Genomic DNA, 24,970 nt, shown 5'->3' with positions numbered 1-24,970 from the left:
TTTGTGATTGGAATGATGCTGTTTGGAATGAAAATATAGAGAGATTGAGTTTAAAGCAGAAAGAGGAAATTATGTCAGGGGTTCCACCCGTAACATTTGCGGATTTGACATTTTTGACCCAAGTCCTTCGCAAATCAGCCGTCCAGCGGCTGTCCAGACCCTTTTGTGCACAGAACGGATACCTCGTTAATCTATAGTCTATACTCTATACCCATATATGAGGCCCAGCGAGGAGGAGTGATGTAAGCAACATTTTTAATGATATGATGATATGCTCGGATGATAGGGGAAGGGTTAAAATAGTGCTATATGGCATTAACTCCAAAATGGCCGATGTGGCCCTTACATCACTCCTCCTCACGGCGCCTCATATGTACCTTTACCTTGTAGCAACTGCCAACTGTACATCCTGTTTGGGACATGAACTGTACTGCTATCGACTATAGGGTGCTTGGCAAGTGGTGAAAGCACTCAAGCAAGCACTCCAATTAAATGGATGATAAGGAATGGCTGGCCAGGCTGTGGCTGCATACCATATAGGATCCCTTTAAACTTAAAGCCTGTCTTCCTTTGTCCACAAAAGAGTTGCTGTTTAATGTAGAACAACCCTGCAGACATCGCAAAATTTAATCGCCCATGAAATAAACATTGCAGATAATACGCCACGTTACCTGCTCATCTGTGCATGCATCACGTGGTGCATCAGTTCGCGGGCCACGCAGAAGTTATAACTTTATTTTAAAACGTCTGTTTTTCACCAAATTTGCTTTGATTTCCTGTGGAGCACCTCACAAAACCGACGAAAATATAGACACAGATCTGGCAGACGCTATGGATAAGCAGTCCATCAGGGCGTGAGGTCTACCAGTGAACGCATTAAATCATACAGCTCAATGAAGCTGGTTAATTTTGGCACATTCCTCAATTTTTTTGGTCACTCAATACAATTCTCCAAACAGTAGAAAAAGATAAGTTTAATGCTTTGGAAATTTCACATTTTCTTGTGTTTATATGGAGAAAGAGGGAATATAGCCTTGCTTCCTTAAAGTAAATAGGTACATATCGGCTTAGTTATAAGACTCATTATTTCTTTAAATTATCAGATTTCATAAGAGATTTTAAAACTTATTTACTTTGTATGCTATCTGATCCTCAAAACCGAAGTAATATTTTGATGATGTACTTTAATTAGTCCGTGAGTAGAGTAATGCATGAAATCACTCCAAGCTTCGAATTTGAAAACTATAGCACTTACAAAAGCGATGCAAACAGCAATTCATAGCGATGATGACAGGCATTCGATAATATGAGTGAGTAAAGTGGGCGGGGGGGGGGGGGATGGAATAAAACTTTAAGAAATCGTTGCGGCCTGTTCCAAATCAAGGCATGGTTGAGCAGGCCAAAAGCACAGACCCCAGTGAGGTTACCCAGGAGACACGGTGAGACCCCAAAGAGCAAGGTGGCCGAGGATGTGCCCGATAAAGGATATAATTAAATAAGGCCATTAATTTATCTTCAAAAGGGATGTTTTAATTAATCGAAACACCCAATTTTCAGTCATGTACATCGTTGGAGTTTTCTTCGTATGCATGCAAAGTTTCAGGCTGCTAGGTTTTATCCTTTTATTTTATCCTTAGCTATGGACGAGACACACACACACACACACACACACACACACACACACACACACACACACACACACACACACACACACACACACACACACACACACACACACACACACACACACACACACACACACACACACACACACACACACACCTGAAACTGAAACCACTCTCCAATTTGGTACAAACAGGAAGTGTCAAGCAACATTTCACTTGTGATCCACAAGCTTTATAAAGCCAAGAGAACCAGCGAGCAAGCACATCTGCTTTTATCGGCCAACATCAATCCACTTCGTCATGAGCAGAAGCATGAAACCCTTGTTTTTGTATTGAAACAAAGAAGGCCATGCCATCATAAATGGGTTATCATATCATCACCGTTTTGAGTTTCCACACAGTCGTGAAACGTCTCATCGCTCTAAGAGTTCACTCCTTGGTGGAACTCTGCAAGTAGAAAATCTTTTTTCACATGATCACAGATGTTTGCAAATGAGAACCATTTTCTATCCACAAGTTATCAACAGTGTGGGGATCGAGCAGAAAGCATAGCGCACTGTATTCCGAAGCACTGAACATGCAGTTCTATATTTCAAAGTCATCTCAGACTTGAGGACTCGCATTTTTGTCAGGCCTCAACCTCTCAGATCCTGAACACATCCACAACACGAAGCTCAATCACACTTGCAATTCTCCACCACCACCCCCCCCCCCACCCCGTTGCAGCTCACTACTATTCCGCATCATCTTCCATTCCTCACGATGATCTTCTTTACTTCCAAGAACCCCCTATCACATTTTTTTCTCAGATCTCTTATGCATGTATACCCAATGTCCACATGTTCTCACCACCATTCCTTTTTGTAAACACCCCTTAAAATATTTAATAGATCCTCAATCAGGTGTCTGTGTTGGCCAACCACTTTTGCTTTGCGGAAGGTGTGAACACGTTTTATAATTGTACCATAATAACAATGTGGAATAAGCAATGATGGAGCCAGGTCTCATGCTAAAATGGCCAGAGTTCACTCACCACAGCACTCAATGCTATGCAGAATGGCCTTGTCAATTCCGAGCGCTTTGCCCTCAAACTGCGGTGAGGAGAGCTTGCGCGAAACCACGGAGGGTGCGGCTTCATCGTGTTCGCCGTGCGGTAGTGACACATCCGCAGAGCCATGCGTCGCGGCCTCGCCGTATGATCCGGAAAGGCCTGGTCGCTCAGTTGCCTCCGGGCCTCCCGTCTCAGTGTCCAGAGCCGCATGCTTGGCCTGGGCTCGACGCTCGGCCACCGCTTTGGCTGCCTGCATGAGTAGCAGTCAAAATAGAAATAAACAAACAAAAAAACAACACCAAAAAATAAATTACAACTCCTCCACACCATTTGGAGACACTTTCAGTTATTTATTTTCTTTTCCTCAACGGCTGAAGCCAGATCTAGCAAAAGAGCACCAATGGTTAGAATTCATTTTCACTTTCACAGGTCCCACAAATTACCTGCTCTTGCTTGCTTTGCGTGGCCATTAGGTAATGTTCATCATGAGGATCTTCTGGGTCTCCCTGCGATCGTTGCTGTAGAAGGGTCATTCTCTGTCCGACTATGCCGAACGACGCAGGGTAGAACAAAGCCATCGGTGCCTGAAATAAGGTGCACTTCATCACCATCCCAATTAATCAAACAGGTGTGTATGCACATACTAAAATCTCGAGCAGGGTTTCCTTTTCGAGGCCAGAGTGTAAATACCAATACATGTTACGACTATGTTAAGGCAGATCCTCAAATCACTGAACCACAGCGATCTTTTACTTTTGCCGCAATGAATGGTAAACCAAGTAATTTGATCACTTCTTGTTGGCATCCAAGGAAGATACCGATCATGGAAATGGACCACACTGTTTGAACCAACCTGCAACTTCTCGTCTCCCAGTTTGAGCCGGTAGAGCAAAGGTGGAGAATCCGGGAGCCTGAGCTTGAATTCATGGTCCTGAATCCCAGATATGTCCTACTTGAGGAAAGAACGATCAAAATGGTCACCGACAGGGCAAAACGAACAAGTGATTGTGTGAATGCGAGACAGCAAAACACAATGTAGTTGCTGTAATTGTCTACTGTCTAAAGTACACCATCTGTTGTGCATTTTGTTAAACACCTGATGTAAATGACAGAAGTTTTCTTTGAGTTGCTGAAGCAGGAGCGCATGATGGCGATTTCCAAGTTGGCATTTGGTGAAAGGGAAACCAGAGCGTTCCATCAGCCAGTAGAAACATCGCGTCACATCCGCTCCACCGTATTCCAACCACAGCCTGCAACCGCATGTCCAACCACCACACACAACCATTTTCATTTGTTTTGTGACCTGTACACCATTATCAGAGAAATTAGAAAAGCAAATGCAATTTGGAGAAGTGTGAGCTGGTAAGGTCCATGGTTCAAGCAATCATAGTGCACTGTGGAAGCCTTCCACTAAAGCATCCCACGGCAGCCTGCCTACCGAGTGTTACGGTGTGAAATCCCGTCCTCCACACAGCACACACTCATCTTTTGATCGCCAATATCCACTACGCAGGCGCAGCTGAGCCCACAGCCAAACGTGGCGCACACAGATTCCTGCTGAACTATCACACCTGCGTGAGAGTCAAGAGTTGATAATTGAATACAAAGCACAATACAAAAGCTAATGCCAAGAGCTTCTTTGAGACCAGATTATTGACATTAGTGTGCAATCATTAATACGATGGAATACTTGTGTCAATCTACATCAGCAGACAAGTTAAACAATGGATTTTATCAACTGAAAGTTGATAAGATCAAGTTAACTAACAGTGGGAAGTGGGGTGCATGTGAGATGTGTATGTATTTATTTATTTATTACTTGCAAAATCGAAGATTCACAAGTATATTGGTTGGTCTGGTCTGTTATTCTGTGTCTGTGTCTGTCTGTCGCCTACAGATCAAATTTTTACTCCCATCTTCACGAAACTCCACCAAATGGTAGAGGCAGTGACAAGCTGGAAGCCTATTGTTTTTGCGATCAACAGTTCAAAAGGCCAAAGGTCACAAACATCGTCAATTTTCAACCGATTCAATTGATATCCATGTATATTCTGTATATAAAACTGAAAAACACAGTTGCACGGGCAACACTTGCTCAGGTGAAATCTTGGTCGACCCCTGCGAGTATGTCTATCACATTACGTCCTGTTTGAACACGAGTTGGACCGTGAGTACATTTATTATCTTGCCAAAACGAAGTTTTGCAAAATATGTTAGTCAGCTTGTATGTTTTTTTTGTTTGTTTGTTTGTTTGTAATCACGAATAAAAAATTCTGCAGAGCACAGTTATCATTGGAAATTTTTGTAACTTTGCATATCAGAGGCCTCTAGAGGTCCCTTTCAGTGCACAAAATTTTGAAGGTCAAGGTCAAAGGTCAAGGTCACTTTGTCACAAATCAGGGGAGTTGACGAAACCCTTATTTTTTGAGTAATTTTGATCGGATTGTCTTCAAACTTCATGGGAATATAGTTCATGGTCTGGCGCTCAGCTGATTAATTTTTAGTGGCAATTGGCCTTGACCTTCATGGTTAGCGCCTAAGGTCAAACATATTTGACCCCAAGGTCAAATTTTCAAGTTTTAGGAACCATATCGTGTAGTACCTCAAATTGAACACCTCAATGAGTGCTTTCTAGATATTTCAAGCTTGAGACATTATGACGTCATTTGGTGACGTTATGAGGCAAACACATATTTTTCATGGTTACTCTGTAGAACAATTCTCATCGGAATCTCTCGTAGGCAGATATTCCTCAAGGAGTCGCTCCTGGTGGATAGCAGCTCTGTTCACCTCAGTGTGACCTTAAAGAAGTCACACGTGGTCACCTTTTGGCAAGATACGGGTCACCCTGCGGGTGACATTGGTTTATTAATTACTTATTATTGGACCTTGACTATGTCTATTAATTACCTCGCTTAATTACAGACCATTGGAACATAATTTTTTTTTGACATGTAGACCTTGAGCCGTTACACCTTTTAGACCCCTTCAGACAATTTTAAACCTTTACTACCCTTTGGACACTTACACCCTTTATACCCCTTCGAACCCCAAGAACCTTTAAGACCCCAAGACCATTTAAGACCCCAGAGACCCTTTATAACCCGAAGATCATTTATAACCCTGAGACCCAATCAGACCCTTTCTAAGCATCAGACCTTTTAAGACCCTCAAAGACCCTGTATATCAGATAGACCCCATTAGACCTTCTGTCTGAGGGCCTTCTGCAATAACACTTGAGGTTCAGTCATAATCAAAAGCCCCCTTCCCCATTGGTAAACCACCTCAGTACCAAGGTAAGAGAGCACAAAATATCATTAATTCATGAATTTTTTTCCCAGGTTCTGCTCATCTTGGTTCGTGGCTTTGGGAAAAGTCCCATGTGGGTGGCAAAGAGAAAACTGTGTCCATGACAACAATTTTACCCCATTATAATCAATGGGATATTTCTGAGATTTTATTATTGCCAAACCTCAGGAATTTTTCAAGATATATTGAAACTTACACAGCTTATTTATATGCAGGTGTACTATATGTGTATAAATCTGGTCAAATTAGTCAAAGGTAAGGGTCAATGAAATTCCAAACATGTAAAGCACCTCTTAGGTAGCAATTAAAAAATGTATCAACCAAATTTGTTATACACAAAATTCCATCATGCAAACGACCTGATAGGTTCAGGGGTTTTCCGAAAGCGTGGTAAAAGCCTTGAGCTCCTCATTTCCACCTCGTAAAGCTGAGTTTTTGTTTTTTAACTGGATTTGTCATTATATGTTATTGCATCTTGTCTCAGGGTTGCTGGTGTATTCGGAGCAACGTTTCATGTTAATTTGTTTGTTGTTTTGCTTTTCATTTTGTATTGTTCAAAGCCTGCCTGACAAGGCCTATCCATCCGTTGAGACTATACTCTGTGTAGAACATCGGTGCTGCCGAAGCAGTCTCCTTGGATATTGGACACAATCCTGGACAGGTCACCACTCCGACACAGTATACCAGCATGCTGGCACTCATTTTGCCGACCTCGGAAGGATGACAGGCAGAGTCAACCCTACCTGGTATTAATTCAACAGCTGAGTGGATTTTGAACTCAGGATTCTAGGATTCCAAGCCCACCACCCTAACCATTAAGCCAACACCAGGCATGAAGGCCTATCGTTGGCTGGAAAGTGTGAAAATTCTGTTTCCGTGTTCCTCGTTTTAGTTCCTTCTTCCCTGGTATCTTCCTTCTACTTGCAATTTTATCCTCTTTCCTTTCATACACCCCCCCCCCCCAAGAAAAAAAGATCAAATATATATTTTTTCATTTCACCCCATACCTATTCTCATTTCTATCAAATTTCCTCTTGCTTATGGTTATACGTTCCTTTCATGGAATATACATCTTTAAGTGTGTGTGTGTGTGTGTGTGTGTGTGTGTGTGTGTGTGTGTGTGTGTGTGTGTGTGTGTGTGTGTGTGTGTCTCCTCCATAACTCCAAGACCATGAAACCTTACGGCCCGAAACTTTGCTTGCATACGAAGGGACCCCCCCCCCCCAAGTTATTAACTGTTTAGGTTAATTTAAACACCCCCTTTGACGATAATTAACTCATCTCATCAAAAACAAAAACAGGCTTATCCTTGGTCAGCTCGTTCTAACTCGCAGAGGTCTTCTGCTGCCATTTGTTTTGGCTTACTCAAAATTGCCTTGCCTTGGAACCACGATGTATGCTCGCTCACGATGTAATTAAAGTATTTAATCGAAATCTGTCTTCAGATTTGAGGATCGGAAAATGTGGACTACACTGAAAATTTGAAGAAATTAACGATTCTTATAAATAACTAAGCATATTTACTTTAATCGAGCAAGGCTGTGATCCCTGCTATATATTTACCCAAGAAAATGTGAAATTACCAAAGCATTAAACTTTGGAACGTGCCGAAAGCACAATTAAGTTGTCAATGAAGCACAACTTCATTGAGTGCAACGAAAATTATTAACCAGCGGGATCGCCATGAATGAAAAAAAATCCCGTGGCTGGGTTCCCCTTTCCTCTTCTTGAGCCAATTCAAGCAAACGTCCCATGTAAACTACCAATTACAAGCCATGCAATGCTTGCTTTAAGGCCTTAAACACACTGTTAAACATGGCGTCACCGACGTGTAAAAGCTTATTACCTTCGTCAGAGGAGAGGGTATTGCATTTGGGTCCATTTGTCTGTTTGTCCACACAGACGAGTGTTTTTCTCTGCAGCTACTCATCAGATCGAGACGAAATTTTCACCATAGGAGCGACTACTCCGGTAGAATGTTCTAATAATAATTGTGACATCATAGGTCAGGTGGTGTGGCAACCATGTTGGAAAAAAAGGAAAAACTTTGGACCTCTATCTCCAAAACCACACCAAGGAAAAAAAATGAAACTTGATACATATTCCCTCATGGGGAATAAGTTTGATTATTTTTTTTTTTACGATGTCATAGATGCCTTCATTATATCATATCATAATTGCATAGAGAGAATGCGACATACAATCAGTATGAAAATTTTGAGGGTCATCTAGGGATAAATTGGTCCACAGAAAAATAATTGATGATGTCATCGGCCATGTGGTAAGGTAGCCATATTGTTTGTTTTTTCAAAAACCCTTCAAAAATCTTCTCTAAAACGGCTGAACAGATCGAGGCAAAACTTTACATGTACGACTACCTATTCATGAGGAACAAAAGTTCACACATATGACGTCAGAGGTCACGTGATTTGGCAACCATATTGGATTTACTCTAAAACCTATAAAAAGTCTTCCCCAGAACGGCTGGACAGACCGAGGGAAAACATCACACAAATGTTCCCTGAAGCCTTCCGGATACCAAGGTATTCACGAATAATTGATAGGTCACATGGTCGGAGCAAAAATCTTTTTAAAAAACAAAACAAAATAAAAACTCTCCTGAACCACTTCATTGATAGACATCAAATGATCCAGTAGTCATGGGGAATATGTTTTAAATTTCAATCTGGATTGGATGTATGGTCTGGCAACCATAATTGTTTAATTTTTTATCTGGGTTCTTTTGTTTTTTTGAATAAGGCTCACTTGGCTGTGCATGGATGGGTTTGAGGGTAGAAGAGTAGCAGCTGAAACCTGAACCTTATCCAGGTTCCTCCCGATGACATCTTTGGTTTTTGCTTGTTTGGGTTCCTTCTGATGACTCAAATGCAGGACTGCAGCCATTTGATTTGAATTGAATTTATTTTAATCCAATTGTGAATTAAATTAAATAATAATAAATGCCATGGGTCATGGTCAAGTGCCCGAACAAAGAGGGATTGCATCAAAGCGGCATGTCTTGGTACCCGGTCATCACTGCCAGTAGTTATAAAGTTATGTCGACTTGCTAGCAGAGTACCCACCCTATGGGCAATCTTGTTCCAAGCGTACAACATGTTCTTCTGATGCAAACCTTTATTTGGGCAATGTATAGGCAATGGATAGTTCTGTATAGGCAAAAAAACAAAACCCAAAAACCCGAATTACGTGCATGAAGCAAAACATACCGACTGCTTATAATTCAAAATACCTCACTGCACTGGAAAACGTGGGGACAGGAATACTGACTACCGTAAATGGTGGAAACTTGTAATACTCCCCCCCCCCACCTAGAGGTGGTGCGACACGAGACACATTTACCTCGAGAATTTGTGTCCCCTCCCCCTCTTCCCCAAGACCACCGGAAAAGATAAAAACACCCCAATATATTAATTGAAGTCATGCTGATTCTCTGTAGCAACTCTGGATGTAATTGGCCAAGAACTGTAGGAGAAGTAGCGTGACTGACTGACACACACACACACACAAACACACAAACACACAAACACACAAACACACAAACACACAAACACACAAACACACAAACACACAAACACACACACACACACACACACACACACACACACACACACACACACACGACTCGTCGCTTAGCTGATGGAAATACCAATCTTTGCTGTGATGGCTAATCAATAAGGCAAATAGGGCAAGAAAAAAATTGATTTCTGGGAATGTGGGGATAACCAACTGCGCAAGTTTGCATTAGCAGTTTTGCCACGTGTGCCCATGTACCCATAAAAAAAAAAATAAAAAAAAATTGTCACAAACTTCCCGGGAGTTCCCCGAATCCACTGCAGTTCAATTAATTGAAATCCATTAATCCATTCTCAAGTGATAACATGACAAACAGACAGACAGACACAGCTCCTTTTCTAATATAGATTATTAATTACACAACTTGATATATATGATATATATGACACAACTTGATATGAATGATATATTAATTACACAATTATTTTTGTCAGGTCAGGTTCGATCTGTGACCTGCTACAGGTACCATGTAAACCTGTACTAACCTGTTCCATGGTCGGGTTGTCGGCGACTAAACCGTCTCCCCCACCAGGTTTTCTGGTGAGGAGGGTGTTTGGATATGGACACCCAGCAGGATTAAAAACAAAACCTGTCAAAGGGCGGAGGAGCTCCTTGTGAGCCAACGGCCATCCATATCTAGTGCCCAACTGTGTCTGCGGACGTCCTCCTGCAGTTGGGTTACTTCTTATCAGGAGGTTGGTGGCAGGATTTGCACTCCGGCCACCGTAAAACGCTTCATTCCGCAAAACGCAAAAACGCAAAAAAATCTGAAAACCCACTCCGTGGGAGTACCTCCTGTGCAGCTTCCCTTCGCAGGGCAGCTCACCGGATGATGGGATTGGGGCAAAGCCTTCGGGACCCCCAATCTTTGATAGGAGGGAAACCACGGGGTAACATCCCTGGGTCAGATTGCGGGAGAGTGTGTCGGAGTGGTGCTGAGGTGTCGTCCACCAGACGGCGGTCTCCTTGGGTTAACCTGAGGCGGTCCCTTCGGGTGGGTGCCTGGAATGTCCTATCCCTAAGAGAGGATGATCACCTGTCTCTGTTATCATCTGAGCTCAAGCGTTTGGACATCGGGATTGCAGCTCTCTCTGAGGTTCGGAGACCGGATTGCGGCGAGATAATGGTGGGTGGTTACACCTACTATTGGTCTGGTCGCTCTGATGGTTACCATACCCAAGGAGTTGCTGTAGCTGTGTCCAATAAGCTGACCCCAATGATAATTGAGGTAACACCGGTCAACGAGCGTATTATGAGATTAAGGATTCGTCACTCCTTAGGTGTCATTTCCCTGGTCTCTATTTATGCTCCGACTGAGGCGAGTGATCTTACCGTGAAGGATGCATTCTACGCCACACTCGAGTCTGTGGTTGATCAGTGCCCCAGACGAGATACACTTCTAGTCTTGGGGGATTTCAATGCATCGACTGGAACTGATAGGGATGGTTATGAGGTGTGTGTTGGTCCCCATGGGTCAGGAACTATGAACCAGAATAGCACTAAGTTCCTTGACTTTGCAAGAAGTCATGGACTTAGGGTGGCTGGTTCATGGTTTCAGCGCCCACAAGCTCATCGCTGGACTTGGTATTCCAACGCTGGCGGTGTGGCAAAGGAGATTGACCATGTCCTCATTGACGGTCGTTGGAGGATGATCCAGAACTGCAGGGTCTACCGGAGTGCTCAGTTCCTCAATACTGACCACAGGCTTGTTGTAGCAACTCTAAAGCTGCACCTTAAATCCTGGAGAATGGTACCATCCCAGCCTAGGCTGGATGTTGCCAAGCTCAGGGATGAGAGAGTAGCTGAGGAGTTTGCGAACAGGCTGAGTGGACACTTGGGGGTCTGGGTGCTTTGGGGGTCCTGAAGAGTTGTGGAGCACCTTCAAGACCACCGTCCTTGATGTTGCCGGTGGATGCCTTGGAGTTCACCGCAGGGCAAAGAAGAATTTTGTCTCTCAAGGGACACTGGATACCATTGACCAGAGTCGCAGGGCCAGGCTGAATGGCAGAGCTGAGCTGTTCAGGGAGCTGAGGCGTAAAACTGTACGTGCACTGAGGGTGGACAAGGAGGCCTATGTGCGAGGAATCTGTGAGGGGGTAGAGCATCACCTGTGGACAGGTGATTCTCGTCCCGCTTACAGGGGAATTCGCGCATTACGTTCATCCAAGCCCATCCCTCGGAGCACTGCAGTTCGAGCAGAGAGTGGTAGGCTCTTGACAGAGGAGTCTGAAGTGAAGGCCCGCTGGGCCGGTTACTTTGAGCGGTTGTACCAGGCTGATCCCCCAGCTGTCGAGTTGGACGTCAAGGGTGTTACAATCCCTGTTGCTGACCCTCGAATCAACTGTGGTCCACCATCGCTTGTGGAAACACGGGCTGCGGTGAACCAGTTGAAATGGGGCAAAGCTCCAGGGATCTGTGGCATCCATGCTGAACTTCTCAAGGCTGGTGGAAATGCTGCACTCGCGTCGTTGCATGCAGTTTTGTGCTCTGCCTGGAACACAGGCATCATCCCAACTGACTGGAAGAGGGGCCTTGTTGTCCCTCTCTGGAAAGGGAAGGGTGATCGCCAAGACTGCAACAACTACCGAGGGGTGACGCTGCTCTCAGTGCCGGGCAAGGTCTTTGCTCGGATAATTCTTGATAGGGTTCGCCACCATCTGCTTGAGCACCAGCGTCCAGAGCAGTCAGGCTTTACACCAAAGAGGTCAACGATTGACCGTATCCTTGCTCTTCGTGTCCTCACTGAACGCAGACGAGAGTTTCGGCAGGGGCTGCTTGCAGCCTATGTTGATCTCTGTAAAGCGTTCGATTCAGTGAATCGGGATGTCCTCTGGAGGATTCTTGGTCTTCGTGGGGTGCCACCGAAACTGATCGATCTGATGTCTGAACTCTACTCTGGTACTGAGAGTGCTGTGAAGTGTGGTGGTACCGCCTCTGACTTATTTCCAGTTGTTACTGGAGTTCGTCAGGGATGTGTACTTGCCCCCACACTTTTCAGCACTTGTATGGACTGGATTTTTGGGAGGATGTCGGAGAGATCAAGTTGCGGTGCATCGTTTGGCAATGTCAAGATCTCGGACCTTGATTTTGCAGATGATGCAGTCATCTTTGCGGAGACTTTAGACATCCTCTTGGGGGCCCTCGAGGTGCTGAATGAGGAGTCGGAGCCGTTGGGATTACGGATTTCTTGGGTCAAAACAAAGATCCAGGCTTTCGGTGACATCTTGGATGCTGCTGTCCTGTCTGTGTCTGTTTGTGGTGAGGATGTTGAGGTCGTGGATAGATTCACTTACCTTGGCAGTGATATTCATGTCTCCGCAGGTTGTGAGCCGGAGGTCAATAGACGTCTGGGTCGGGCCTGGGGAGTCATGGATTCACTGGATCATGGGGTGTGGCGCTGCCGGTACCTGTGCGGGAGGACGAAAGTCCGAGTCTTCAGGTCCTTGGTACTTCCAGTCTTGCTCTATGGGTGCGAGACTTGGACTTTGACCAAGGATCTGAGACGGAGACTTAATTCCTTTGGTACCAGGTCTCTTCGGAGAATCCTTGGCTATCGCTGGTCGGATTTTGTGTCCAACGAGCGGTTGCTGAGAGAGACTCGGATGAGATTTGTTACCTGCATAGTCCGTGAGCGTCAGCTGCGGCTGTATGGACATGTGGCTCGTTTTCCTGACGCTGATCCTGCTCACCAGATTCTCTCAGCGAGGGAGTCTCATGAGTGGAGGAGGCCAGTGGGCCGACCACGTGCCTCATGGTTGCAGCAGGTTGACCATCATCTCAAGGAGATGGGGATGGGCCTGGCATCTGCCTGGGGGATGGCCAGACGGAGGCCCCTGGAGTACCGGCGGAAAGTGGACGCAGCGACGCGCTGTTCTGGCACATGCTCCCATACCTGACCTGACCTGACCTGAATTACACAACACACCAGGATACAAGCACCACACAAAACAAATCCTGGTGAGGGTCTGCAATCTCTGATTGCTCTTTTTCTTGTTACTCTCGCCGAAGGAGGGGGTATTGCATTTGGGTCCGTTTGTTTGTTTGTTTGTCTGTCTGTCTGTCTGTACAGAACTTTCATATTTTTCTCCGCAACTACTTGCCGGATTGAGACAAAATTTACACCATTGGTGCGACTACTCATGTCGAACTTCTTACGACCACTCCCAATGGCAAACTCTGTACTCGACTTGTTGATAACTAACTTTCCTGAAAATGTCTTCTGCTGCTGCTCCTCTGCTCCAATTTGTTCTTCTAATCATGAGCTTGTGAAAGTCAACATTCTCTCTGGCTATTCTCAGAGAACTGCCTCGACATCAGCAAGTCTTGCATTTCACTCAAGCAGATCGACAGCAGGGACTGCAAGCAGCAATCTTTCTTCAGGACTGGTCTCCCATATCTACTGCCCCTGATGTTAACTCAGCCTGGGAATTCTTCCACAGAATCCTGCTCTCTCTCATGTACAGATTCACCCCCATCTTGTCTTTTATTATCCCACCCATGGTACACTGAATCCTGTGGTGAAGCAGTTGCTCTGAAACAACTTCCTTTCTCTTCCTGTAAGACAAATCTGACCAAAGGAAATAGGTGCTTTTCAAAAAGTCTGCAGCAAGTGCGTGTCCACTCTCAGGAAAGCCAGAAAACAACATTTGTCCAACCTCAAGAATGAACTTTCAAACTCATCTCCCTCTATAACCTGGTGGCATCTTATCAAGTCTCTCTCGTGTATGTTAGCCCTCCATCCCTTCCCGCTCTTCAAATGGCACCACAGCCAACTCCGCTCATGAGAAGGCCAAATGCCTCAATTCTGTGTTTTCTTCCAAATCTTCTAACCCCAACCCTCAGTCTCGGTACCCACCCTTCCCTGCCATACCCAACTGATCCTGGACTCTGTCTTTTGTACCTGAGAAGGTGGAGAAGGTTCTTTCAACCCTAGACTCCGACTCTGCTACTGGACCGGACGGCATCAGCTCTTGAAAGTGTCCTAAAAAAAAACCTGCTCTGCTGCTCTTGCACAGCCTCTCTCTCTGCCCTTTTCACAATATCATTTGCGCAAAGTCATCTTCCATCTGCTTGGAAATCCGCCAATATCACCGCATTACATAAAAAGGTGCAAAAACGGATCCCCTCAACCACAGATGAATCAGCATACTTACAGTCATTAGCAAGGCCATTGAATCCATCATTGCAGTTGATATGCATGGGTAAAACTGCAGAATTTTTGAAAAAAGGAAAGTAACGAGCAAAACGACTTCTTACTGGTGGGTGGGGGGGGGTCCCGGGCATGCCCCCCACCCCCAAAGAAAGTTCAAAAATTGATCTCAAGGGGTGATTCTGTCCAAATTGTAAGGAAAAAATGCAAAAGAAAGTGATATTTTGGGAAGAATGTATTTATTACAACTTAACATCCATTTCTGGGAGGATTCTTTTCAGTTAGTTGGTACAGCATTTTGTTGTCATAAAATAAATGAATACTGAATAACAAACCTTTGCAGGACTTTTAATGCAAGTGTTTTACAAAGGGGGTAGTGGTGGTGGGGGGGGGGTGTCATGCGTCATGAAATGGATCAGTATACCAGAATCACCCTCGCTCCAGTGTAAATCAGAGCATTCACTACCTCCTTACGTTTTCTGCACAATCCTTTACTTGACAGATAATAGACTCATTAACGCCACAATGTCTGCCCAAAAGACCTCACCTGGCACCCTCTGCTGTGTCCTCTTGACGATTTTGTTTCAATTACATTTCCTGTATTAAGTGCGTTTTCGTTACATCCAATCGTGAGTGTAATTAATTTGTTTCTCTCTTTCTTTCTTTCTCTGCCCGTTTTTGTGTCCGTCTATTTTTTGTCACGGAATTCTCAGTTGTCGACGTCCCGTGCCTTCTTATGATAAACTGTTATCTTATATTAAACATTGCAGATTTAGCACGCGAGAAATCATTTTGGTGCAGCTTTAATGGCAATTCCACAAGGGAGGTTAACCAGAGAGTTGGTGTCAAAGCCTCCCAATGCTCGCCTGTTTATACATTTATCGTTTTTAGCTCGCCTCTTCGAAGAACAGAGAGCTATAGCGATACCCCCGGCGTGAGTGTGAGCGTGAGCGTGAGCGTGAAAATGTTAAATTTTTTGTATTACGGAAAAACTCCTCGACGGATTTCGACGAAACTTGGTGGGGGGGGGGGTTAGGTATGGTCCAAGGATCATGCCTTTAGATTTTGGACTTGGTCCCCCCCAAAAAAAAAATTGTTAGAGAAATTTTTTTTTTGCATTTCTACATGTTTTAAGTGATTTCCAACCCCCCCCCCCCCAAAAAAAATTGTTATAGAAAAAAATTTTTTGCAACTTTTTTTTCAACAAAATTTCGATTTCTCTTTTTTGCATTTCTACATGTTTTAAGTGATTTCCAACCCCGCCCCCCAAAAAATTGTTGGAGAAAAAAAAATGTTTTTGCAACTTTTTTTTTCAACAAAATTTCGATTTCTCTTTTTTGCATTTCTACATGTTTTAAGTGATTTCCAACCCCCCCCCCAAAAAAAAAATTATGAGAAAAAAATGTTTTTTTGCATTTCTACATGTTTTAAGTGATTTCCAACCCCCCCCCCCCCCAAAAAAAAAAAAAATTGTTAGAGAATTATAAAAAAATATTAATTATTAGACTCGTCTTTTAAAAAAGGATAAATGTATAAACAGGAGAGCATTGGGTGGCTTTGACACCAACTCTGGTTAAAAGACTAGTCTAATCATATTTTTTATAAAACATTGCAGTGAAGTCTGATCCAAATAATTTTAAAGCAATATATGTATTTGTATGGGCATCCGGCCTATGCCAAACCTATGCCAAATCACTATGCGGATTGGATGATCCGCTGTGGCGACCCCTAACGGGAGCAGCCGAAAGGAGAAGAAGAAGATGTATTTGTATATTGTAATCAGTAAAAAATAGTGTGGTCGATAAAAACATTAGAAAGGAAATAACTTGCACCAAAAACTTTAACATTTTCACGCTCACGCTCATGCCAGAGGTATCGCTATAGCTCTCTGTTCTTCGAACAGGCAAGCTAAAAATGGAAATGTTCTCGACGACGAGATCAATGGAATGAACAATTCTCACCACCCCCTCCAGCAGGGGTCAGTAAACACATGCCAAGCCACATGTACAAGGGAAAGGTGCAAGCCATAACGAAACAAATGAGTTTAAAATATTAATTTTATTTGCATTTATAACACTCTAGTCCCTGTGCCTGCCACACTTTTCTCATCCCCACTCCTCCCCCGATGAAACCGAGTCGAGAGCCTGATGGATCTATTTTATGCAGCGTTGGTGCAGCACAAGCATTATGGGCCAAATGGCCTCCTCCTGAGTTAAAGTTTCTAAAGATTTATTGGCCTCATAACAATGTGGTCACAAACTTCATCATGACCAACAGACAACGTCAGTTTTTGCATTTGTGTACAGTGGAAAAAAGTCTTTACTTCGTGCAATGTGAAGACGGCACTCTCGGCATTTTCTGTGAGGTTCACATAGAAGCGGACGGCGATGGGAAAATCCAACAATGGACATAGAGAAATGTCCATATTTACCGACATCGAGAAATGTTCTCCTGCCTGGCAGACATCTGATCATGGTAACGATCTTGCAAGCTTTTGTACCTGGCCAATTTCTTCAAAAAAATTTTTTTTTTTAAATAACTACCATGGGAATAATTCATATAATCGTGGTCATGATGTGTTGCTGTATTAGCGTTGCACCCCTTCCAGATGAAATGGGGTAAGAAACGAATCAGCATATTGGAATAGCACCTCAATTACCTACAATCACGGTATGCTTTTCTGATGAGGAACACATGGAAACCTCTACATGGGTCATTACAAAAATACGGATTTCCGGAATATACTGAAGAAGTTCCACCCATGTGATATGAAAACCTTCCTTTTCTCGGCCAACCTCATCACAGATCACTCAGACCAGGTCACTCCACCTTGGACATGCTGCTTCTACTCACCTAACAATGGATGGAGACCCTCAATGTCAGACACGAGACCAGGGCCATCTATCTCGACATATGTCGTGCTTTTGATACAGTCTGGCATCCCAACTTACTCTCCAACCTGTCTGCCAATGGGATCCAAGGCCAACTCCACACAAGACTCACTGACTTCCTCTACTCTCATAGGACACTCAATAGAATCCTTTCATCTCCTCTCCCCATCAAGGCTGGAGTGCTCCAATGCAGTGTTCTGGGCCCAGTCCTATTCCTGATCATCAATGATCTCTCTGACTCTGGAAAATTATCTATTTTCTGATGAAGGTGGACGGAGGTTATGTTTTCACCCCTGTTTGTTTGTTTGTTCGCTTGTCTATGTGCAGGATATCTCAAAAAGTTATGGATGGATTCAGACAGAACTTGGACAGGTTGGGTTTTTATATTATTTAATACAGTACATATGCTGCCTGTGGCTGCTTGGCTTCATCATTTTCTGGGGACACGGCTGTGCCGTTGATGCAATTCCCCTGTTACTAGCACACTGGTACTCATTTCACCGACCTCGGACGGATGGCAGGCTGTCAACCCACCTGGTGTTAATTCAAAGACAGGACAGGGGCTTGAACTCAAGACGTTAAGATCAGCCACCCTAACCATTAAGCCAACACCAGGCTTGATAGGTTGGGTGCCTGACAAGGACGAATGGAATTGATTTTGGTGAAGATATAGATCCAGATCCCGAGAAGAGAATTATTAAAATGATTCTTCACCATTGAGATTGTGCTAAAAATGATATATAGCATGATATCTCAAGAAGTTGTGGACGAATTCGGACAAAATATCGTGGATGAGTTGGGTAGATGAAAAGAACAAGCCAAATAGATTTTTATTTTGGTCTGGGTGCAGATGCAGCCTATCAGTGGGATACAAAATGTAAACTATTACCCTGGCAGAGGGATGTGCTCTTCTGAGTGCTAAGTTTTCATCATATTTTTAGCTTCTTGAAAACTTATGCAAGTAGTTTTGAGGAAACCCACGAAGCGAGTTGTATTTTTATTTTGTTTTACTTTTGATGCCAGAGGCCTGCTCCGCAAGGTCCATAAATGTCTGACTAACCCTAAATAATGCTGTGCTCACAAAACAACATTGGACAAACTCTGGAATGGGCATCAAGGGCCGAGTGGTTTGACGATTTGTCAAATGGTGGTGGTAACTGTGGGACAGGTGCACATTTGAATCCCAGGTCTTAAATAAATCTGTGTTATGCTGGGATGTCCTCATCCTGCTTATGACAGATATGAGAATTTCCGTATGCAAGAACGTATCCCCGAATGTCCCATTCACACAAGATCACCTGTGAAGCCCATGCTGTTTAAAAGCATGTTCATGATGCCCTTCACATGCTGCCGGCTGCACATGTCTGGAACCAGCACGATACACCTGTAATACTGAAATAAACACACAGCATGCTCGGATGGAGGACACACATTGGAGTCGGGGGAATGAGCAAGTGTGACCGCGAGCGGGTTTGGTCAGGAATAAGTCTGACCAGGGATGGTATACCTTGAGATCGCAGGGAGCTATGTCCAGGAACTTGTGTATGGCCTGAATCCAGATTGTCTCTAGGTCAGCCAAGACGGCGCTCAATGAACCACCGGATCTCTGGTGCAAGTTCAATTTCCCACGGTGCATGGGCCAGTGCAAGCTGTAGGGTTCACTGTAGTTCACATGCAGTGCCTGCCGTGGATCGGGTGCCGAGAGATTATCAAATTTAAAGAGCTTGTGGAAGAATGGCCTCTTAAAGAAGAGGGACACATGGTGAGAGAAATTTAACCCATTATTCGCTTTAAACAAAATAATAACAGCTTAACAAAGGATCAGTATTTTCCAACATTGTGTGATACAGAGAGATTGTTTAGCCAGTGAGTTTAATCGCAGTTCATAATTGAGCCACTGCAATGCACTGTGGGAAATGGCAATTTGATAGAGAAGTTATGCAAGTCAAACAATTAACCACTTGGAACCACGCGCTGTATTTTAACCGTGATTGTCGACATGATATTTGGGGATGGGGAATGGGGGTATTTTGGATAATCGTTCGATTGTTACAACATAAAAGAACACCCGTGGCATGGCGACCAGGCTGCGCACAACCTCGTGATGACACGGATGTGGTCGATCGCAACTGCAGGACAAACACGAATGTATTTGATTTTTTACACAATGGGGAACTTGCACAAGCTCGCGTCAAACGATCCAGGAGGGTTTTGTACCTCATCGCCAATCAAGCACTCTGGCTTGTGGAAAGTGTTCGTCCACTTGACCCTGGGACACGTGTCAAGCGGAAACGGCTTCATACGGCTGTTGTACGCAGCCAGCTGCAAAATACAACACCTGACAGTAAAGATTCTGCAAGCAATCCATTGAATGATACTTATTACCTCCACCACCGAAGTTGAACGGGGATCGTGTTTTCACCCATTTGTCTGTACTGCCGTCTGTGAGCAGGATATTTCAAAAATTTATGGACGGATTCGGTCAAAACTTGGTGGACAAGTTGGGAAGGTGACAAGATCAAGCCGATTAGATTTTTTTTGAGGTCTGAATGCAGATCCGGCCTTTCAGTGAGACACAAAAAGTAAACTGTTCAGGCTGTCGGAGGTATGTGCTTGACAGAGTGCCGTTCTAGTATTATCTCGTCTCCGTATGAATAAGAAATCAATAACCAAATTAGTTAGACACCACAAAAAAAAAACAACAATATGACAATTCAAGCTCCGTAAAAAGCATGCTACAAATTATTCATCCCAACTTTCCCATCCTGCACATACCAGCTGACCACCCCTTTTCCCCCACCAACCAACGCCCCCGACTCTATTTTATGCTTGCCTGCTCTGGATGGGTGGGAATTCGCCGCAGTCCATTCGACATCTTTCGGGACCAAATAGCCTGTTCCACCATCTTCAGTCCACTGTGACGCTGCTCCTTGCTATCAGCATGCTGCCAGGAGAAAAAGCCGCCAATAAATGCTGCGTCTCATCACACATGCCAGTAATCAAACCGACAAGGACCGAAAATAAATAAATACATTTTTATGGTCGAATAACAATGCCAAAGTCAGATCAGTCTGGGAGGAAAGGGTTTTAATTGTGGTCCATTTCCCTTTAATAACATCCATTTCCAATCAGCAAAGCTAAAGGTCTTTAGGGTCGATTTATTTTGGGATGGTCTGTTTGGTTGTGGCAAATGTATTGCTTCTATTGTTTAGTGCATTCAAACATTACCCCCACCCAAATTGCCACCTCAATGCCATCGCGAAGTAGCCAAGTCTCATCGCGGCGTAGCTGTCCAGAAGCTTTGTGCCTACGAGCCACTACATGCGGTATAGATGTGGGCAGCGTGTCCGACGCTCGTCCCAGCCGCAGCGTAGTGGAACCAGGATGGATAACGATGACAAAATTACTGTGGATTTGCTGCAGGAAACAAACAAAAGCAATTTATTCGTACTCAAGAGCATTCATAACCTGCACTGTATGCCATGGATGGTGACATGCATGTAAAAAAACACAAAACTTATTCCCCAGGCCTGTTACTCCAACATCGCAGACCTGCTGGTGGCCTATCTTCTACATCCTCATTTCTCGTCTTGCTCAGTCTGCCCTTTCCCTCCTCTTCCCACCCCCCACACACTTCGCCTCCCTTCCCACTTCCCCCTCACCCCAGAGATTTCACCAGGATACACACTTCTAGTGAAACTCTCAAAATCCAGGCTCTTTGCTCACCTACACTCATTTGGTCTTTTCGTCTCACCTGTGGAACCCGCTTCCTCAGTCAGTTCAATGTCCTTTCTTCCTTCCAAGGATTCAATCAAAATGGCTGCTCACCACCACCACCTCAGGTCATCTCACACCCATGCTCATGATCTTCTCTACCCTCATTAACCCACCCCTACCTTTCCAGGTTATTGTGTTTCCTCCCCTCACCTCGCACCCACTCTTCCGATTTTGTTCCACTGCAGTTTCATTCCTGATTTTTCCTTCAAGCTGGGTTCAAGCTTGTATCCAGCTTGCTCACCCTGTGCCCCCCACTCCCCTTCCCATTTCTCCATTTCTGTTCTGTATTCTCTCTTCCATGAGTCTCGACTTTGAATACAAAAAGGGAAAAAAATGAAATCCTACCTGCATAACAGTGTGTATTTGTGTCCCCCTTCATGAAGGACAATTTAATAAGGATTTTAAAAGGCCAATGTTTTAACACGACTGTGTTCACGATAGTCTATTTTTCAGGATAAAAAAACTCAAAAAACATTTTTCATAACAGAGTAATTACGTCTGCTGTTGGAAATGTGGACGATGACTTGCACCTGGGCCTAAAGGGCGGTGAACAAAAGCTTTTAAAATAACAACAAATACAAGGCATAGGGAGGTGGAATTCGCTGCACGTGATGTGTAACGCACGCAGAGTAAAAGGAGTGTTCATTTACATCCGTAGGATGTCTAATAAATAATGAAGATGCAAGTACACCAGACGCTAGGCCGAGGCTTCAGACTTTGGCATGCTCACGAGGCCGTTCCGTCAAAGCGAAACGTCCCAGAAAATAAGGAAAATGGGGTCACATTTGTACACGTAGCATTTTAAAATAACGCTTCTTGTGACAAAGCATCATGTCTACCTGTTGTTGTTTTTTTTGAATAAAATAACTCCGACCCATCATTTTTTGGCAGGCTTTTATACGAGTATAAAAATAGAACCACGGGCTTGAATCGCAGAAAAGTTTCACATTTTGTAAAATGAATGAATTTATGAGCATTAGAGTTGGCTTAAATCAGTGGAAAAACAAAACAAAACCGAATATTACGTTGAGAGAGAAAGGTGTGTGTGTGTGTGTGTGTGTGTGTGTGTGTGTGTGTGTGTGTGTGTGTGTGTGTGTGTGTGTGTGTGTGTGTGTGTGTGTGTGTGTGTGTGTGTGCCAACCGTCGAGGTCGAGAGGTGTGCTAACTACTGTGGGAAAGGATAAGTGACGTTTCGGGTGCAAGCCCTCTTTTCCCACGGCAGGTAGTCCACCTCTCTCATCATTCGGTTGAGAAATTCCATCGTCATTATGCCTCCAATTTGACAATCTTTATTATTCACAAAGAAAATACTTTTTGAACTCTGGTAATGGTATGTATAGTGGGGCATCAGAAACAAGCTTACACTAAGGTAAAGTGCTGACATCACTTTGTTGAACTTACACGATCGTTCCTGCTTCAGGTCAGGTGTGTAACCAATGATGAGTGTTCAGTATTCATTTTTGTTATCGTGAATCAGGATAAGTGTTGTCAGATAGAATCATTTTATTATTATTATTATTATAAACCGTCTCCCTGGTGCTTCACAGGCAGGGTGTTGCGTCAACGAGTATGCAGCTCTTCCAAAAGGACGTTAAAGCCGGGTGTCCCATCGACTAGCATTATTTTTTTTTTGTATACCTTGTCGAGGCTCGTATGAGAGCGAACACACAGCACACAGCGACAGGGGCACGAGACAAGAGGGGCGGCAGTGGGAAGGACCAAACAGTGGGGAACAGTGACATTAGGAGATCTGTGGAAGGGAGAGGGATGGGCCGGGGAACAAGGGGTATACAAAATGGACATTACAGGGACTTTCAGGAAGGAAAGCAAGGAATTTGAAGGAGATGGGTTTGGGGTGGATTAACGGGGGTAGAAAAGATCGAGGATCTGGATGGGTGATGATAAGTGGTGGTGGTGAACAGCTGTTTTGAAGGCCTGGAGGGAAGAGTGGGATTGAAGAGAGTGTGGGAGTTTATTCCAAAGTAACAAGAGGAATGAAAGAGTGAAGATGAGCAGTGATTCGTGATTTTGGTAGTTTTACCAGAAGGGGGTTGTTGGCGGACCTTGAGCACCCTGCGGAAATATTTTGGGGGACAAATGGCAGACAGAGCAGAGGAGGGGGGGGAGGTGGCGAGACCGGAGAGGATACGGTGGAAGACAGAAAGACCACCGACCTGCCTGCGGTGAGAGAGTGAGAGACCCAAAGACTCAGCCTCATCGCGGGATATACCAACGATCCGAAATGCCTCGGTTTCCACAGCTTGAGTTCGTGGACGTCAAAGTTTCAATGGTGTACGATTGGTGTCGCCGGCAGCCCGAACAAACGACAAATTCCTGCCCAGACCACATTCAGTGAGATATCAGGCCTGGCCAGTGGCCAGTCGGTTCGTGAAAGACTTAGCCAACCGTTACCCGGGCGACCTGAGTCGCAAGAACATGTTATCTTTGGTACAATTAACAACATCAAATCTGACAACCCGGTGCCAAACTTGTCACAGCACAACCGTGTAATGTTTTAACGACCGAACTGCAGCCCACACTGGACTAGCGAGTGCGGAGAGCTTCTGCATTACAACCTCCGGACACTTGATCGAGTCCAGACGGGTAACTCACCTCGACTTGAGGCTCAGGAATGGAGGCCGGGACGATTGGCCTTTTTGTGCCACGTTGTTCCTTCTCCTTTTCCCTGTCTTTGTCTTTGTCCTTCTCTCTGACCCCTTCTCGCTCTGCCGAGGTCATGACCGAGTAGGAAACGCACAGGGCGCGATCGGCGTGATGTGGCCCACATGGAGTTACCGGTATCTTTACAATCCGCAACAACGATTCTATACTCATTGGATTTCGTTTCAATGAGAAATAAATTACACCGTCCGTTGGACACCAGAGAGAAAAACGGGTAATATAAAACCGAAGAGCATGCAACCAATCGACGAACTCGCACTGTGATTATATTATACACCGCCTCGATTATATTGCCCGATAATGAAGGTGAGATGACAAGAAAGGGACGAAAATCTATTTCATTATATAACAGAGAGAAATAATAATCAGAGAAAATAATTTCAATATGAATCTCTGGAGTTAATGTTTTTTTTTTCCCCTCTCTGAGAGAAATTTGGGCCGCAAGATGGTCCAGGCCCATGTGTGCAGGCTCTGGCCTGTGTTCATATATCTCGGGCCAGCTATAAACCAACTATCATCCTGGTAGTTCGGAGATATACAATGATTCATCAATATCTGTGCTGTCCTGTCCCTCCTCACTCAGATGGACGTTAAAATGGTGAAATTCGTTGGTCGACGGTAAATATCCCACGGTGTCCTTTCCCAAAGAGGAGGCGAGCTACCGCCGGCACCGTGATCAAATTCCTGCTTCAACCCGCAGAGGGCACTGCATCAGCGGCACGGCCGCGGTCTCAGTGTTGTTGCCAAGCAGCCTCGTGTTGTATACAAACGAAGAACAAGAGGAATAGGAAGAGGTATAGGAGGAAGAAGAAGAAACGGAATAGGAAGAAGAAGAAGAGGGATAGGAAGAAGAAGAGGAAGAGAACATGAAGAAGAGGAAGAAGAGGTATGG

General features: G+C 44.4%; 1 protein-coding gene across 6 annotated transcripts in view; it reads right to left on the bottom strand.

The window, feature by feature from the left end:
• ACTR8 (actin related protein 8) overlaps positions 1-24,271 on the bottom strand; it is a 68,138-nt gene extending 43,867 nt beyond the window's left edge. For 2 of the 6 annotated variants that reach the window (XM_085864089.1, XM_085864091.1), the window contains exons 1-11: positions 24,010-24,271; positions 20,854-21,036; positions 20,453-20,563; positions 19,837-19,941; positions 19,127-19,300; positions 18,918-19,011; positions 4,115-4,247; positions 3,773-3,926; positions 3,530-3,625; positions 3,120-3,260; positions 2,659-2,926 (exon numbers count right to left, since the gene is read on the bottom strand). In XM_085864089.1, the coding sequence (XP_085720215.1) occupies positions 2,659-2,926; positions 3,120-3,260; positions 3,530-3,625; positions 3,773-3,926; positions 4,115-4,247; positions 18,918-19,011; positions 19,127-19,300; positions 19,837-19,941; positions 20,453-20,563; positions 20,854-21,036; positions 24,010-24,231 (1,681 nt within the window). In that variant the 5' untranslated portion in view covers positions 24,232-24,271. The remainder of the gene's footprint in view (positions 1-2,658; positions 2,927-3,119; positions 3,261-3,529; positions 3,626-3,772; positions 3,927-4,114; positions 4,248-18,917; positions 19,012-19,126; positions 19,301-19,836; positions 19,942-20,452; positions 20,564-20,853; positions 21,037-24,009) is intronic. The other 4 variants (XR_015053289.1, XM_085864086.1, XM_085864087.1 and 1 more) reach the window with 4 other exon arrangements.
• Between the last annotated feature and the right edge of the window lie 699 nt (positions 24,272-24,970).

This window comes from Eptatretus burgeri, chromosome 18, assembly GCF_056783735.1.
Source record: "Eptatretus burgeri isolate ZD-2024b chromosome 18, Ebu_testis_v1, whole genome shotgun sequence".
In the NCBI taxonomy this organism is placed as follows: domain Eukaryota; kingdom Metazoa; phylum Chordata; class Myxini; order Myxiniformes; family Myxinidae; genus Eptatretus; species Eptatretus burgeri.
Note: the sequence above shows the minus strand (reverse complement) of the source record. Positions and strands in the feature narration are given on the sequence as shown.